Raw genomic sequence first — 19891 nt, 5'->3', positions numbered from 1 at the left:
TATCTTGGAACAAACAGTAGAAACTGAAAGAGATTGGCACAAAAAGATGCATAACACTCTATGGGCATATTGCACCACTATGAGAACTCCAACAAATGCGACTTCAGCAGAGCTAGTATATGGAATGGAAGTGATTCTATCATTAAATGTACTGAAACCTGCTTTGAAATTCCTTCTCTTATAAAGCTTCCTCTAAATAAATATTAGAGAAAAAGCTAATGCAGCTCGATTTGCTAGATTAAAGGAGGCTCAAAGAGGCTAAAAATGCTAAAGCTTATCGCCAAAGGGTGGCTAGACAATTTGCCAAGTCATTATCGAGAGATAATTCAAAGTGAAAGACTTGGTCCTATGATCGGTGGTATACCTTAGAGGACGACTACGTCGTAAATGGGCACCAAATTGGGAAGGTCCTTATGTTATTAAGGAACCCTTGCCCCGTAATTCATACCAACTGATTGATGTGATGGGATGGAACATACTGATCCTGTTAACACTCTTTACCTCAAGAAATTCTACACCTAGTCCTTTTGCATTCACTCTTCAATCTAGGATGAATATTTGTGTTTTCACAACCAATCTATCATTCAATCTAGATTCTTCCCAGTCGTAAAACATGACGAAAATTACACTAGGGCATTTCTTTTATTATCAATCAAGATTTGAGAGCAAACTCATGCAGATAAAGGGAAAGCCTGCAATATGATGACAACCCACGTAGGTAAGGGGTCAAACCTACAATGCAAGCCAAGGCAACCCATTTCAAGGGGGTTAAACCTAAATTAAATATTGGCAAACCCATGTAGGTAAGCGGTTAAACCTGAAATTTAAGCTCAAACAACCCATTGAGAGAGGGGGTAAACCTGAAACATCACTTTGCACATGTTTTGTTTGAAAAAATTGGGGGGCTTATCTTTGTCACTAAGCACAGCTAGCACCAGTTTAGTAATAAAGAGAGACATCTGTAATCACCCCAATTTTTTTCAAAATACTGTATTCAAATTTAATCTTTGGATCCTAAAGCCAATCTAGATTCAAATGAGCCCAAGTAGTCCAAAATGTAGATGGCAGCACATTTTTAACAAAAACTTTTTCTTTACATTTTAAATAAAAAAATTGTTTTCTATGTAAATAACAATTTGTATTTTGTTTTGATTTTTTTAAATTTAAATTTAAAAAATTGAGTTTTTTCATGTCCTGTGATGCATAGTCCGTGCCACGCGACAATGCGACAGCGCGACCACTCGATCGCGCGATCGCATGCGCAGTCGCGACAATGCCTCGCGTGTAGCCGTGAGCATGCACTGCCGAAACCCCTTTTTTCTTCCTCAAAAGCGACTGTTGGAGGGCAATTTTGAGCATTTTAAATGGTAATGAGCCCTGCCTACACCTCAAAAATGGATTTGCAGGCCTAATGGCTAATCATACTCATTTCAAACCTATCCGTTTTTAAAAAAAAATTGAAAATAATTCAAAATTAATTGAAATTCGTATGAAAATATTGTAAAATTAAAAAAAATCAAATTTTGAGTTTTGACTCCAAAATCCTTATAAATACCTCCATTTTCCTCCCTCTTGGGCATGAGCTAGCCCTTGGTGAAGCTCTAGTACATTCTCACTTGAGGACTTAGAGGTTTTAGCTCTCTTCCTCCATTTTCTTCTTTTTCTTTCTTTCTCATTATTATTCTTCTTCTTCAACTTTGAGCAAGCATCATCAAGCTACAACTTTTCAAGAAAGCACGAAGATCTCTTGGAGTCCTCATCTTTATCATCTTGGAGTTCAAGGTGAATCTAGGATCATTCAAAGCAAGGGTGACTATTTTTTCCTAAAATCATTCTCATTAGAGATTTGTAATCAACATCTCACTCCATTCTATTCTTTATTTATTTCCTTCTACATCTTCCGATGGCCATAAAAGATAGCTCTAAAATCTTTATTTTAGAGTCAAGAAGCTATTCTTGAGTGCAGTAGGAGTATGAAAAGATGAGATGATATTTCATTTTATGATTGAATCATGAACTCTCTCAATATTGCATTGTGTTAAGATATTATTCATGCATAGTTGCTTAATCTTTTCTATTCATATGTGAATGCACGATGAGAATGAAAGAGCGGTATGTGATTTTCTCTTTATTTTTTGTTAATTTTTGAGGTTAGGACTTGTTCAATCCGGGAAAAACCCTCACGAATATGTACATGTTAATATGCATTTTCATGTCATTTTGTGCTATTTTCCTTTCTAATCATCCTATTAGTAACCCTAATGAACTTCTTATCGTATGATTTGATTTTCTTCCATACCCAACAGTGGAAGAAACATATTCCATTGTAACCAACAAAATGATTATGTTTTATGTTCATATATAAAAATATTTGAAATCATGCTTTCCAATATATTTTCGAAAGAACCCAGTGTAATGTGGCTTTGGAGACTTAGCTTAGGCTCTTACATTAGTCAAAGCTCCCATCCGGCCTACATCATACTTGAAGTCGGTTATTTTAAGTCATTTCTTGATTTCAAATCTCATGAAGACACATACATATATACATGTTATATACATATATGTGCACATGTTGATTCCCTTAATCATTCTCTCTCTATGTTTTCACATTTTATTTTATAAATTTTTATATACACATGAATACACATATACATGTGTTTTATTTTCTCTCTCTTGAATCTTTTATTTCTCTTTTCAAGTTCAATGTCTTCTTCGACAAATTTCTATATATATTCATATATTTGTATATCAATATATATGTGTATGCATATAAATTTTCCTATTTCTTTTTCTCTAAAAATCTCTTTTTATTTAAATCAATATCATTTTTACAAACTTTCATATATGTGTATATATGATGGTATGTACACGTATATGCATATCTTTTTTATCTATCATTCTTCCTCTATCTTTCTCTTGTGATCAAATCTTTCATCTTTTCCATTCTTCTTGAACATTTTTCTCTCAAAATCTTTTATTTACCAACTTCACCAAGACAAAAAAGAAAGTAATGACCTAATATTGTATTCATGCTTGATGGTCTACAACCCCAATCCATTTTCAAAAATTTTTCTCTCTTATATTTGATAACATAAAAATAAAAATCTTAGATGTTAAGGTAGAAATGCTTTTAAATGAATGTTATGGTAAAAGTGAATGGTTTTTCTTTTAATCATATAAGATCAATGCATTCATGCATTCACACTCACTTAATATCACTTATGATAACAAGCACCTCTCCAAAAAAGTTTAAGCAAGATGAGACTCTAATTAGATAGTAACCGAATGAGAGCAAAACCTGAAACCTACTTAAAGACTTAAGAGAACACTAATGTGACTTTAAAATGATTTCTCAAGGTTTCCAAATGATATTTATAAAGATTTTCTATTTCTAGTTTTCCCCAAAATGTTTCACATTCTCAAGTAATTCTTTAAACACTTTCAAAAGTTTGAAATATCAAACTTTCAATATTTTTCTACACCGCATATAGAATGAAGAGAAGTTTAAGCCTGCATCAACAATAACCATAGCTCTTGGATTGATTACCCCAGTAAAAGCACCGAAAACGGTCGATCCTTGTACCGACGGGCGAGTCCCTTTCTCTTTTATTTTCAAAATAAAACCTTATTTTTCTGAAGCACTCCAAAAACCAAAAATTTTGGGGATGCGAACAATGACACAAATGACCCATTAGAGAAATAATTTCTCATGAACCTGACTTAGGTTAATGCAAATGACCTTATTGCTCACTTTACTAGATGAAAAACTTGGGCCTTAGTAGAAAACCATGAGAGTCAAAGCATCAACTTGAAAATCTGTATGAAGAATTTGGAGCATATGTTGAACCTTCCACCTTATCTCGAAAAGCCATAGGAAGAACCAAACATTGTGTGATGCTTTGCACAATGGGTGTGACACTCTTCACCAACAGAACTAACCTCCTAGATGTTCGTATCACCCAACTTTTTCGAATTTATGCACATAGCGGGATCGACACTTGTTAGTGGCAATGATAGCCATGGCTTTCCTTTATCGATGACTCACCCGCTTCACCATTGGAGACACTGACTTTATAGAAAGTTGCACATGTGCTTTACAATTATGATTCCTCAAGCACAACAAACCCCAAGCCAATCTATTCAAAACACTAATAGAACATTGACAATCTTAGAACAGTACCACTATTTGATCGAGCAGTTGGATGGAGAAGAGATCATTTGATACTATTATGATCATTGCCAGAATCGACCTAAATGCACTCACCATTACCATGGTCGTACCACACTCTTGAGCCCTTATTTCATAGTTGACTATTGTGCTGATAGATGCATGAGATAATTCTCTCAAAGGTAGAAGATGGTTTATGTGCATACACCAATTGGAGCTATTCCTGAATTCGACCTCAACTCTCCTCAATGGGTGGTGTTCATCGTAGTAGCTCGATAAAAATGGAAGACACATATATCATACACTTGGTTCACAGCCCAGTGGTAAAGAAGGAATATACCGAGTGGTGGGATGCCAACCGACCATCATCCATCCTTCTTTAAAAGCTTCTACTGTTCATTTTGTATTCCTTATTTCGTATTTAGTTGTTTACATCTTTGTCAGTGTTTTCCTTGAATCTAACTTTTAGAACTCTTAATGCAATATAAACCTTCATTTTATCATCATTTCCTTCCAATGACTCCTTATTTTCATGTTTCACAAGGTGAATACTTGAAAGCTAACAAGATGGTTGTAACCAAAGCACAAGCTACGCAACTCCTCAGAACGAGGCTTCATCTTCTGATCCCATATCAGATACACTTGGCATCCCAGCTATCGAGCCATAAGGCTGTCATATGTTCTTGTTGTTTATGGAGCAATTCATGAGGAAGCAAGAAGAACAAAAGGCCCTAACGGTTACTCCAAAACCAGCAAATAAAAAGCTAGCAAAACAAAAAGGAAACAAGAAAAACAACAAATTCTGTCATACGGATCAAGATGAAGACCATCTAGATTCAGACTTGACAACTATTAAGGAGGAAAAACCCAAATTGTTTCCACTCAAGAAAAAAAAGACAATGAAGAAAAGCAAGAAAGAAATAGAAATCTTAGAGAAACGCAGTTCACCTAAGAAAAGCAAGAAAGAAAAATAAATCATAGAGGAAAGCATTTTACCAGCCCTATCACCAGCAAAGGTTTGGAAGAGAAGCCAAAAAGAAAGAGAAAGCTTGCCAAGAAAGGGAAAAAGGTAAAGAAGTACATCCCAAGCTGTAGCTCGGACAACAAGAGTTCTAAAGACAAAATAAAGGAGGTCAAGGGCAAGAAGAAAAAGACAATGCCAGATTTGGTTAAATCAAATGATGATGAAAGTCTAACTAAGCGCAAGTTTCATGAAATGAAAAAAAGAATGATCAACCTTGAACTTAGGGGAAAAGGAAAACATCATACTCATGCAAGGATTACTGCCTAGGCATTGATGGAGATGAAGACATGAAGGGCATGCCCAAGGAGTTCATCAAATATGATGGACCACCAGCCCATATGTTCATCTTTCAACATTTATCAAAGATTTCTACAAGATTATGGCGAATAAAAGAGCATTGTTTCTCTACTTTCTAAGAAGTCTAGAAGACATTGCAACACAATGGTACAAAGAAAATATCAACCCAGTTGAACTAAAGGAATTCAATAGATTGGCTAACATGTTTGTCGAGATATTTGAGCAAAATGTTCCCATGGCTCCAACCCTCAGTACCCTTTGCAGCCTTCATTAGAAACAAGGAGAAAATCCTCGAGAAATAATAAAAAAATAGATAATTCAATGCAACAATATGAAGGAGCCTATTTCTGAAACACAAGCTCTGTCATTCATCAAGAAAAATCTCGCCCAACCCTTGAAAAGTTTCATCCACAATGCTCTGATGAAGACCTATGCCGATTTGATTGAACAAGCAATCCAATAGATGAAGAAATTGAGGAAGGCGATTTTGATGGAATCATTGTACTCAAGTACAAAAAAGATGGCAAGAAAGGAGAAGGACACAGTTGCCCACACACTTCATAGCAAATGTTGGCACTTGAAAGGACCACAACAGTAGTTATAAGCACAACAAAGAAGCCTCTGCCCGATGAACTATCAGCAAATGAGAGCCAATAATATCGTGGGGTTGAAAGACATCTATGTATATATGTATAGAGGGAGAGTGTGTGGGGGAGAGAGATTGATAAAGGACTACTATGCCTTACAAAGGCAACATTGATAAAACAAAAAATTCAAACACCACTATGAGAATCTCTTCTTCCAACCTATTCACTAGTTATTGCAGTCACCTTAGGGCATTCGTTAAAGGCATTCATTAAAGTGCTTGCGTCCTTCCTTCAAGTATTTGTGATTGAAAGCCTTCAAATAGTTGTGATCAAAGTCTTCGAGACTAATATTCATATCTTGATTTTACTGACTCCAATGAAACGCAGGCATGATGACAGAATTCAACATGGTCACACACACACACACACACACACACACACACACACACATATATATATATGTATATATATATAAAATTCAACTGGATGATGTTATCAAATGGCATCATAAGCCATTGTTGCAATAAAAATAATCGACAATTTTTTAATAATAGCTGATGTTATCAGATGGCATCATGGCATCAAAATGCTATAGCCATAGCACTTGTAGCCCCTCAATGCAAGTGCCACTGTCCCATGAACTCATCATGGATGGTTTTTAGAGCAGGAACTACCATGGCTTATAAGGGGACGGTGAATAAAAAAAACCCTTCAAATGCCACTACCACAATCTCTTCTTCCAATGTATTTTTTCATCAATTATTGTGGTTATCTTATGGGTCATTTGGCAGGAAGACACTTTGTGAATGCCTTAAAGACTTAAGCAGGTTTATGAAACAATAGTTCTATTATTTCATGTACATGCTTCAATATTAGAGTTGATTTATAAGTGTTTCGGCTGCCAAACAACCTGAAAAATATATTAAATTGTCCGCCTCTGTCCTTCCTTCAGATATTTGTGATCGAAAGTTTTCAAGACTAATATTCAGATCTGAATTTCACTAAGACCAACCAAAAGACACAAAAAGAATTGTGGAAGCCCAACCAAGGACTAGGAGATTTGACTAACCTTAACCATCAGGAGATACAACCAACATTTCTCCACTTGTTGGTTGTTGGTTACACCTACAATATTCTGGCCACATGTTTCTTTTCTCCACAATTTTCAAAAATACATGCTTCCCTAAATCTGTAGCAACCTCAACTATGACTTCTTTTATAAATATCCAGATAGCTCTAGACCGATTTACGTGCACCACCCCGGCATACATAATGAGCGTATGCAGGGGTTGACTCTGTTACCAACATGTACATTTATTTTCATGCCCATACATTTAGGTATGAAATCACAAATATGTATGAGATGATGTTTATGAGATAGCAAAAAAATTATGAAATAATGAGATAATGAACAAACTGATGTATGAGATAACAGAAGCATAAGTATGAAATAATCTTTCTGAGATAAGGACAAATTTATGAGATAGTAAGATAACAGACGGATGCATGAGATATGGTTAAACATAAATATGAGGTAACATTTATGGGATAAAACTATTTTGATATAAAACATGCTTTCAAACAAGTTGTTTTTATGAAAAATGTTGATTTTTCTGTTCTCAAAATGTTGATGCTATGAGAGCCGTTCCTTTTGCTTATTATAAAAAGACAATGAATACTTAAAAATGGTCAACATAATAACATTTTTCATCAACTTAACCTTAAGAACATATTGGTAAGGCTAGATCTCAAAATGAATAGTTTAATATCATTTAAAGGGTCTGGTTTTGGTCCATAACCTATTGTCTGGTTCCTACCAATCACTATATACATATATATATAATATATATATATATATAGCCCTGCTTGATGAACTATCGTGGGTGAGAGCACATAACATCCTCGGGTAGACATCTATATATATATGTAAAGGGTCAGAGATTGGGAGAGAGATTTTCACTTTTGAACACTTCAAGGTTCATGGTTTAAGCAAGGGCAACACATATAACAAAACCTTCAAACAATCTCCTTTTCCAATGCATGCACCGGTTATTGCGGTCACCTTTGATAATGAGATAAAGTATCTGCGTCCTTCCTTCAAATATGTGATTGAAAGTCTTCCAACATTTGTGATCCAAAGTCTTCAAGAATGATATTCAGATCTTGATTTTACTGAGACCAATGAAAAACAAAAAAAGAAACTGTGAAATCTAACAAAGCAATATGAGATCTTGATTTACCAAAGCCTAATCATGGAAGATGCTACCAACTTTTCTCCACTGTGATGGTTACTGGTTACACGAAGGAATACGTAACTCAGCTTGGCCACATGTTTCTTTTCTCCACAATTTCCAAATCCACATCTCACCTCAATCAGCAGCAAGACTAACTATGACTTCCACTATAAATATCAACACATTTCTCCTTAATACAGCAGTCTTTTAGCGCTCACCATGGCTGCCTTCTTCTCCTACTTACCATTCCGCCTTCTCCTCCAGCTGCTCCTGCTTGCAATACTGCCTAACCCTACCACCATATTCACTTCCAAACCTCTCGGTTTTTCTATAATCCTCATTCATCGAGACTCATCTTTGTCACCTCTCTATGACCTTTCATCCACTCTAGCTCAAGGAGCTGAGCAGGGAGCTTTGCGCTCCCGCAGCATTGCTTCATGGTTTGCCAATACCACGATCATGATCTCCAGCCCCATGATGCCTGGTTCCGGTGAGTTTCTTGTGGAACACTTTCTAGGTACCCCATCCAGCCTGTACTGGGCCATGGGCCATTATAAACACTGGTAGCAACCTCATATGGACAACATGCTGCCTTTGTGACAGCTGCCCCATCCAAACACCAATCTTTGATCCATTTCAGTCGTCCACCTACAAGAACTGGAGATGCTCCACCAGATTTTGCACGGAATTGCATGACTATCATTGCATCAGCGACCAACTTTGCTTGTTCAGATATTCCTATGGAGACAATTCCACCGTAGAAGGGCTCCTAGCCTCTGAGACGCTCTTGTTTGACAATGGTGCCGACACCATCAAGCGAGAAGGAATTGTCTTTGGTTGTGTTCATAGTGAAGAAAATCCTGATTCTGCCTTGTGTAAAGTTTCTGGCCTTGTTGGCCTCGGCCGTGGTCCTCTCTCTCTTGTTAAACAGATTGGCTCTTCCATTGATGATAAATTTGCTTACTATCTTCCTCCATATAGAAATGAAAACAATTCCATGGGACAGGTCAAATTCGGCGAGGACGCAGAGTTTTCAGGCACGGAAAAGTTTCTAGAGACGCCGATGGCATCAGATGGTGGTCAAGGTAGCTTTTATGTGCTCAACCTGACTGACATAAGCATTGGGAACAGCAGACTCAACGTACAATTTGGTGGTGCACAGACTCCTGCATTGTTGGGAGATGCCAGATCGATCATCATAGACTCGGTAGCACGCTGACTTATCTTGCCAAAGATGTGTATGATCAAGTGTTAAATGCAGTGGCTAATGTTATAAACCATGAACGCTTCTATTCTCCTGAGCAAGATTCACTGTGTTACCATGTAGATAATAATGGTGATCCATATGAAGGGTTGCTAGAGATGACCTTTTGTTTTGTCAATGCAGACTGGAAGCTGCCACCTTCAAATATCTTTATGATGTTTGAAAGTGGAATAACCTGCTTAGCCATAAAAGATGGACAGATGCCCATCTTCGGCAACATTGCACATCAGAACATGCATGTCAAGTATGATTTGGGGAAGGGGCTGCTTTCTTTTGTGCCAACTGACTGTACCCAGGGCTAAAGGTGTGTGTGTATATATATATATATATATATATATATATATATATATATTTCTTCATGATGATCTCCGTGGTTCTTTGTACTGGTCTATAATTAGAAGCATTGGATGCTGCTTATGTTTTATGTCAGAGGAATATCTGTGTGTCATGTAGTCGATTGTGTTACTTTTCCATGTTTAATAAATATATGTGTTTCGTTTTGAAGATGTTTTCACTTTCTTTTAAGTTTAAAGCTTAACTTAGATATGTTTGGGCAAGTAGAACATTAGCTACGGCTTAAACAGTCACTGATACTCGCAGTTCTATTGCTAATAAGTAATCGTGACGGTCAAAGCTCCACCACCACAAGTCCCGTGGCCCAAACTATTACCCATGAAAATGGCCATCGTGAATTAGTTGTGTTTGTTAAGATATTAGTTGCTTCAAGTTAGCATAATGGCCACAGAATGTGCCTAAACTTTATTGTAACTTTGACAAAGGAATTTTACGTCGATTACATAATGTGTTATGTGACGCTTGTATATGTCACTTAATTTCTCAATGTCTTTTAACTTTGCAACTAACAACGCTAACCCTCCATCTACAATGATGGTTGTTGTAGCTTGCATAGTCTACTAGCTAGCGACATATTTTCGAGTCCCTGACACATGTTTGTAATGGATTTCGGGATCACTGACGAATATTAAACGAGTGCGTGTGTAGCTAAAATTCAGAACATATAGTACTTGATTAGTGTTTAATTCATTAGAAGATTAGATTTTTTATTATAAAGAAGGCATTAATTGAAACACATTTACTTTTCCTAAAATAAGAATATTGTGCTTCTATATTTTGTATTTTTAAAAACAGAATATTGTTCTTAGCAAGTTCCATCTAAGAGAATTTAAAAGCCTCAGCATTGGTTACTCAAAAGACTTTACCTTGAGAAAGGTGTAAGCTTCATAAGGTCAAACAGAGACGGGCTACTTTTGAGGAGCATAGCATAACTGGTCGAATTGAGGGGCTGGTGAGAGTCACGTCATCAGTTCAATTCCCATGAATGTTACTCCCTTAAGCTATAAAGGGTGGCAGGCGCTACTTCTAAACTGAAGGGAGTGACCGTAAGTTCACCTGGTTCTAACATTTCGTAGACCCAGAGGTAAAGGGAAGGAGTTGGTTCAGTGCCGCTCATTGGTAACGTAAAGGGAAGGAGTTGGTTCAGTGCTGCTCAATGGTAACATAAAGGAAGGAGTTGGTTCAGTGCCGCTCACTCGTAACAAAGATGGGTTTTCTCCACAAACAAGAGGTTCACTAGAATGTCATGCATTTGTGAATAGCGTCTATAAAAATTGGCCTGCATTAATTTAAGTTAATTTGAATTGTATGGCAAAACAGTTTTATTCAGTGGCCGTTGCTTGGTGTCACGTGTTGTTATTTAATTACCGTTAAATAATTTTAAGATTTTTTCTTTTCTATTTTTCACTTGTTTTTTTTAATTATAGTATATTGATTTATCTTACTGATAGCTTGCAGGTCGTTTCACTTTGGGTTTCGGTTCTGATTCCGATTGTTATAAACACTTGTTAGAAAAGAATGGTCTATAGAATGGATTCATTTTCAGTATGACCCATCTAAATATATATTGTTGGAGGCTCCCCATTGAAAAATTTTATGTGCTCTTATTAGAGGTGACTACGGTTATGAATTTAGATTTGCATCATATTAAAAGTAAGAAAAGGAAAAATCTTTGGTGTTGACTTAAGAAAGCTAGATTCTCTTTTGAGACGAGATATTTGTTATCTTTTCTTATTGTTGTGTTTGGATCTATCTGGATATGATCCGAATTTCTATATTTGAACTGATGAAATCCACATACATAAAGTTTCTCTTCATATCTAAACAGACTTGTTTGGATATGTGGGAAAAATTCATGTCCTATTTGCTTTGGTTCCAATATATGTTATCATGTTTGCCTTTGGATCTGATGAGTTATAATATTTGTTGTTATTCTAGATTCAAAGATTATTCTAGAGAACTATTGAATAAAGCTTCATTTGTTTCTCTTTCTTAGGAAAATGAATTTGTTTTTAATGCATGCTCAAGAGATGTAATATAACACTCTTGAACTAAAATTCATATTGGCAAGAATGCATTTATTTGAAGCTTTATAGCACTGAAGTGATAGTGCATGATAATTTGTTTTTCTCAAAAGAAAGATGGGTTAGCTTTGATCCAAATATGGTTGTTAAATCGTATTGTGTAATATTTCAATGAGGATCATGTGTTTTAAATTTATGAGTCAGTGCCGTTTTTTGAAAATCACCATCATCAAGAAAGTCTAATAGGGGGAGACTACTTTGCCAAACAGTAGCATATATGATGATTTAGTTGTCATTTCTACCAACGATGAATATCATAATGCACCAGAAGAAGCTCAAGTGGAGACCTTGATTGGAAACATGAGAGTTCATGAAGTTGAAAGTGACACAACTAAAGTCACCGAGCCTAGAAGATCACAAAAACTATTCACCACCTAGGCACTTGAAAGATTATGTTACATGTAAGTTGGTTATGTATCCTATCGAAAATTGCGTGCCGTTTAAAATTTTTTCTAAAAAACACTCTACCTTTTTGGCCACCATAGAAAGAGAGTAGAACCAAGATCATATAAGGAGGCCAAAGATATTATCATGTTTGGATTAAAGCTATACAGGAAGAAATTGATGCCCTAAACAAAAATCAAACATGGAAAATTACTCAATTGCCTAAGAAAAACACGTGGTTGGCTGCAGATGGGTTTCTAAAATCAAATGCAACAATGATAGAATAGTGGAAAGATACAAAGCCAGGCTGGTCGCAAAAGGATACACTCAAACACAATGATTGGATTATGAGGAAACATTTGCCCCGGTAAGCAAGATGAATATTGTTCGAATATTGCTCTCAGTCACTTGTAGTTATGATTGGTCACTATTTCAATTAGATGTAAAAAATGCCTTTTTGCAGGGAGACTTACATGAAGAAGTATATATGAAGCAACCTCTTCGATGGTCTCAAGAAAGTTCTACATCAATGTGCAAGCTACAAAAAATGATATACGAACTAAAACAATCTCATCAAGTGTGGCACTTCAAGTTAAGCAAAGCTCCTGAACAATATGGATTCTACAGGAGTAAAGTCGACAATTCGTTTTTATCAGTAAGAAAGACAATGATTTTACTTTGGTGTTTATCTATATAGTTGACATAATTATCACAGGAAGCAACAATCTCAGGATCAAGGATGCAAAAAAAATACTTCAGAAAGCCTTCGACATAAAGGATTTGGGAAAATTAAAATGTTTTTTGAGGATAGAGATTGGCCAGTCAAGGAAATGATTATTTATGTCACAAAGAAAATATGTCACTAAACCACTCAAAGAAACTAAAAACTTGGATGTCACCCTGTAGATACATTGACAGTCATCAACCACAAAGAATCTATCATTGAGACATAGGAGACCCCATAAATTTCAAGATATCAACAACTGGTAGGAAAGATTATATATCTCACAGTTACAAGACACAACATCACCTACGCAGTAAATCTTGTTAGTCAACATATGCATGATCCGACTCAAGAACATTGGGACACAGTTGAACGGATTCTCAAATATTTGAAAAAGTCACATGGCCAAGGATTATTGTGTAAACGAAATGGCCATGTCAATATTTGAGCATATTGTGATGCGGATTGGGGAGGAAGCATGGAACAAAAATCCACTACTGGATATTGTATTTATATAGGCGATAACCTAGTATCTTGGTGATGTAGGAAACAACGAGTCACTTCTAGGTCAGTGTAGAAGCATAATACATGGTGTTGGCCACTACAGCTAGTGAAATTACTTGGATTTGTACCTTTTTATTTGAAATGGGCTTAGAATTCAATTCTCACACACCGATTCATTGTGATAATCAAGCTTCCATACATATCACAGCAAATGCCGTGTTCCATGAAAGAACAAAACATATAGAAACATATAGGAATCGACTGTCACTTCATAAGAGAAAATGTTCAAATGGTGAAATCAATACTCCATTCACACCAAGTTCAAAACAACTTGCAGATGGATTAACCAAAGCAATATCAAGAAAAGAGTTAAATGATGCCATTAACAAGTGGGGCTGCCATGACTTGTATGCCCCACTTGAGGGGGAGTGATGAGAAGTCGACATTACAACATCATGCAAATGAATTTGTCAATAATATCTTACCTTGTTGGTGTTAGCTCTTGTTACCATATACATCTCTTGTGGCAGTTTATGTTGGTCTTTCTTCAACAACTACATATATTCATTGTAAGTTGTAAAGAGAATATGAAAAAGCATAGCACAAAGCTGAGTGATGTTTTTATCGTGTATGTAGGATTCACAAATCCGAACCACTTAAATCTATGTGCATTCTCTTCTTTCTACTCTCTCTCAAAACTTATCAATCATGTCAGTGGTGGTAGGGTTTTGGAAAAGTGATGCACCGATCAAACTCTCAGAGGCAAGCCCAGCCCTAGGCTGGACCCAACCGGCATGAACTCGGTACTTTTCTGATACTTCCACAAGTGCGTGGAAACAATAAAAGACGTCGATCACATAGTCTGCAACTCAATCTCCAAGCTCGAATGGTCATTCTTGGAAATCATCAGTGGTGCTGTTCCCATCGGCCCTCTAATCTCAGCCAACCATTCCAAGCACTAGCCGTCCTCATTCTGGTGGGAAGACTGGAGCTGCCTTGACTGGCTTGATTAGTGGCTCGCTGGCTCAGTCATCTATATCTCACAGGGCAGCATCAAGATGCTCAACCGACACCAAATTAACGAGCTAGAACTCGGTCTCGAGCTCACCGGCCGGCCCTTCCTCTGGGTCTGCCGGCCGGGTGTCATGGAAAAAACCAACCTACTGTACCCTGAAGGATTCATGGACCGGATATCGAGGTGCAGACTCATCATGGGATGGGCGCCGCAGCAGGAGGTGCTAGCACGTCCGTCTGTAGTCTGCTTTTGACCCATTGTGGTTGGAACTCAACCATGGAAGGGCTGAGCAATGGAGTGACTATGTTCTGCTGGCCTTACATTTTCGACCAAGTTCAAAACCAGACTCACACAGTTCAGGTGTGGAAGCTGGGATTGAGCTTGACACAAGGCTGTGATGAGCTTGTTACAAAAGAAAAGAACAAGAGCATGCTGGATGCTTTGTTAAGCGATCATGGTATGAAAGAGAGGGTCCTTGAGTTGAAGAAGCAGGGCGAACAAGTGCATGTTGATTATTTTGCGAGATTCCATGATTTTCTCTGTGTCAAAAAAGGTGAACTATGAAGCCTTGGCTGACTTTGTGCATGGGATAACTCTTTCATTTGCCTTCTCCTTTATTTGATTATTGTTTTAGCTTTCATGGAGGTCGGTCTGTTGACAAGAACAAGATCAGAACCAGACCCAAGTCGGGTTCTAAGTTTGGCCATAGAAAAGGAGGTCCAATTAAAAAATTAAGTTTCAAGACGTGGTTGATTAATTATGGTACAAGTTATTGTCTATGAAATTGGATATTAGAATATGTCCTATTTGTGTTCAACTATCTAATAAAACAAGAAAGAAAATTATGACTTGATTACTGTTAATCTGGTATCAAAACTTTCTAAAGGAAATGTGATTTGCTTTTTGCTAATGAAGGAAGCATTCGTGGGGATCCAGAAAGACCTGACCGCTATGATTGGACCCTACCAAACTCTTCCTCAACACTGTAAAAAGCACAAATTGATTGCTTTCTGCACTCCACAACACATGCCAAGCAGGTTATGTGCACACACCCCTGTGTTGTGCACAGATTGTGCAATGACCAAAATACCTCAAAAGAAAAATTAAAATTAACTTTTTGAAAGGGCAAAAAAAAGATTGTGAAAAAGCTAAAAGTCCAAAATACCTATTATTTTATAAAAATTTTCAAAATACTTTCCATTCTAGTTGTTGCTTGCACACTTAATCTGCTCCACATGGGGTGTTCACACCATACTTGGGTGAGTGACTTGAGTACCTCTTTGTCTGAAAAAAAACCTGGTTCTGCCACTGGTTTTATTACACGTAATGCACATGTATACCTTAGTTGTGCATACATGTGCTATTTTCTACAGTCATTATATATAAGATTGATGCGATGGAGTTGCGTATAAAATCTGCTACGAAACTGTGTAGCTATTTTTACAAATATCTGAGAAACGAGTAGTGGATCAGGAAATTCAAAGAAAGTACAAACTAATCATGTTATTGTCAAACAAACTACTTAAACTCGAGGAAGCTCATTTAATGTAGGTTTCCAAACAGAAAACCAAGTAAAGAGACCAAGTCAAATGAGTTGGTAAATGAGCTTAAATGAGCCGAGTTTGGGCCAGGACTCGGTCTACCGAATCGAGTTTGAGCTGACATCGTACAGCTCGACTCGAGCTCCAGCCGAGCATGAGTCGTATAAGATATGAGTCGAGCTGACCAAGTTTGAGCTTAACTCTGCTTGTATACATCCCTAAGCGAAAGTGGTAGGTCATCAATCTTGTTGAATTTTAAACTGTCAAGAATTCAACTAAAATAATTCGAAAGCTAGAGATAACAATCAAAAAGAGATTTATAGTGGTTCACTTCCACTCTCACTCTAGTGGCAGAATTTTGATCTTTGTTTGTCACACCGTGGTCATTGAGGGATTTAGTTTTATAATTTGGTATATTTACATTTTGATCTTGATCCACATTTACGAGTTATGACATTTACTAATGTAGCAGGAGTAACAAAACAAATGAAGGAAACCCATCCTAGTTTAAGCTATCTAAAACCTTTTTTCCTGGATGATAGAGCAGGCAGATGCATGGTTCAGCCATCTTTTATTTAGATTATTAAAGCTATCTCTTGGGGCATTTCCTTCCCTGTTGTTCACCCGACCGCCAATAAAGTCCATTAAAACTCTCCTTGGTGCAAGGTTTTCTCGGTCTGGCTTTGCTTCACAATAAATTAATCAACTTGTAGGGGTGAAATTCGTAATAACAGTCATTGCCCATAATGAATCTGGAAATAAATGACAAGTTCTTACGCATCCTACAGGACATGAGAACATTCAGCAACGTAAAACTTGTTCACGGTTGTTTCATTTCAAACTGTAACCCTATGGAAGCCATGATATTCTACTTGATGAAGCGGAGTCGACCATCAAATAAAAGTAAAGCTCTAGTGTCTGGATACCAAGCTGGGGTGTCAGAAGCATCCATAGACCAATTGGTAAATTCTTTGGCGGTGTCATAGCATTACTTGACCATATAACTCTTTACACCGATACAATCAACAAGTTATGGTATATACATTTGAAGAATACGTGCTTCGTGGTGTAGGAGAACGTGATCAACAGTTGTTGTAAGTCCGATTGCATATATGGATAACAATAAATTCGTTTCAGCTCTCATATCTGACCAAACCAATCAAAAAAATAGGATACGTGACAAATTCTGACATGTGAATAAGAATTCAATTCAGATTCAGGTATAAAAAATGAAATGCGATCCGATTCAAACTCACATTATAAATATTATCAGGCTTGGGATTCATATTCAGATTGGATATAGTTTTAAATAAATATTGTATACTCAATGTTTATAATGTGGTTTGGATTTGGTTTAAAAATCAGATTTGGATTGAAATGTTAATCTACAGATTGGTTTAGGTTTACAAATTCAGTTTTCTGGTATGGATAAGGTGTAGATTTTTCTTCATCCGAATTCGAAGAGTTTAACCAGTCAGGCTCTAGAACTAGGCCTTCAAATAGTTGGGCTGCACTTCACTTTGATGTTGGCGCCACCTGTGCCAGATTCACAGCGGCCTCATGCATCAACTGCCGGAGCCAGTGCATCCAATGGTGATGTCCTGGCCTTTGTGCTCCGTATGAGTCTGAATCCGATTATATAGATATTCAAAAAATAGATACGGTAAAGTATACATTGATAATTGTCCTCTTCCACTTGCCCGACTATTGCTCCATCGTCCATTATTATCATGAGATACAAAAGCAAGAGCCAAGTTGTCCAAGTTGTACGTGATAATTTCACCTTTTCAAATAAACTGTAATTTTCATCAACAAGAGGGAGAAGAGGCAAGCGTGAAGCTTTGCCCATTTGAAAGATAAACTAAGTCTGGTGTGCCATACTTCAGGCGTTGTTGCCTTGAAATGGGTTGAGTATACTTGGAGTTTGCTTTTAGTGCGTAAATGTCGCCCTTCCAAGACCCAGTTGCAATCACATGCCGAGTCGCTTTCCCTTCATAGCAAAATTATTAGAAGTGACAGTTGGCTGACAGAAAATAAAATTTTCTTTATCTAAGGAGCCACCAAAACGTCACCCAATGGATTAGATCTTTCACCAATATTTGGTTGCTCCCCAATTTATCTCCATTGCCTACCATAACGTGATTAGATGTATTATATTTGAAATAGGTTGCGAATTTACTTGGATTATTGGTGACATTAGTTGAGGTGCTGATATTCGGGTACCACTCGTCATCTGTGGGATCTGCGGTCACTTCCATAGTTGAGAACGCTTGAAGGAGATCCTTCGACTAGTAGGCTTGGTCAAAACGATGATAGCACTTCATGATATATGGTTTTTTAGTCCACAAATCTAACATGCTGGACGATTTTGATTGGAAGAATTTGATGACCCTCGGTTTTAAGACTGATTATCTCTAGTCTAGGTCGCAGGCATGAAGGCATGGCCATGAGAATTAAATTGGCCTCAATTATCGCGTTTATTGTGGTGGTATCTGCACCCTCGGTTTGAATGAGAAATCTGCTGACTTACAAATTACAATGCCACATCTTCAGGTAATGAGTCTGTGAGCCACACTCTCAACAGGCAATCAGATTTTTTCCATGCATTTTAATCACGATTTGGATGACTCCTGATCACACCATTTTCGTTTGATTCAATAATGTCGATCTATAAATCCCATAAGATTTTTGCTTTCAATAACCCAAGCATTTGGGTTCGCAAAGAAGAAAATTCTTGCGTGTGAGCTTGATGGTGACAAAATTAGCAACATTATTGGTGGAAGGGTGAGGATACTTAGCTGTTCGCACTGAAGAAGAAGTTTGAGTGAACGACATAGTGAGATAAAATCAGACCATTATGACAAAATCCCCAAGGATACTTGAACCTCTGATACCATGAAGAAGAACAATGACAAAAGAGAAAATATTTTTTAATATCGTTCTGAATGAATCCTACGTCCACGATATTCACACACAACATTCACCGTGTGTGTAAAGCCATTGAGCCAAAATGTCAAGTAGGTACATCATGGAAAATTTTACAATTAGAAAATATTTTCAATTTCAAATCAGGCACCATATCTTGTTGTAACTACTCCTTTGATTTCTCTGAACAGCTCACGTGATTTGGATAGGATTTGGTATGATTTTTCTCATTGAATACAATGCTGTCACGATAATTTTGATTGTCAGAAGTATCGTCCTGCTTCTTGTCATTGTCAACTTCTTGGTTACCAATATCAATGAGTAGCGCAATATGGAATTAAATAGCGATCATATTACAGAATAGGTTCTGTAAGAGATAAAGTTAAACGAAAGTTGGTAAATGAGCTTAAACAGGTAATGCTCAAGCCAGGACTCAGTCCATCAAGTCGAGTTCAAGCTGACCTTGTGCAGCTTGACTCAATCTCGAGCTGAGTGAACTATGAGTCTAGCTGACCAAGTTTTAGTTTGACTCAGTTCATGTACAGTCCTAAGTCAAAGTGCTAGGTCATCAATCCGCTTCGGTTTCAAATTGCCAATAATTCAACTAAAAGTAACCTGAAGGTAGAGACTACAATCAATAAGAGATTTATAGTGGTTTCATTTGCAAATAAGCCTACATCCACTCTCACTCGAATGTGAATTGATTTTTTTTTCTCACCATTACCGTTGAGGGATTTCCTTTATATACATTTGTATCTTTACATTTTGATCTCAATTCACATTTAT

General features: G+C 37.0%; 1 protein-coding gene across 1 annotated transcript in view; it reads left to right on the top strand.

Moving 5' to 3' along the window:
* The window catches only part of LOC116255236 (aspartic proteinase CDR1-like), a 33298-nt gene extending 21374 nt beyond the window's left edge, over positions 1-11924 (top strand). The window contains exons 3-5 of the mRNA XM_031631016.1: positions 8828-9395; positions 9638-9818; positions 11867-11924. Of these exons, the coding sequence (XP_031486876.1) occupies positions 8828-9395; positions 9638-9818; positions 11867-11924 (807 nt within the window). The remainder of the gene's footprint in view (positions 1-8827; positions 9396-9637; positions 9819-11866) is intronic.
* Positions 11925-19891: the final 7967 nt, after the last annotated feature.

This window comes from Nymphaea colorata, chromosome 5 (assembly GCF_008831285.2).
Source record: "Nymphaea colorata isolate Beijing-Zhang1983 chromosome 5, ASM883128v2, whole genome shotgun sequence".
Taxonomy (NCBI): Eukaryota; Viridiplantae; Streptophyta; class Magnoliopsida; order Nymphaeales; family Nymphaeaceae; genus Nymphaea; species Nymphaea colorata.
This window is presented reverse-complemented; position numbering and strand designations above follow the sequence as displayed.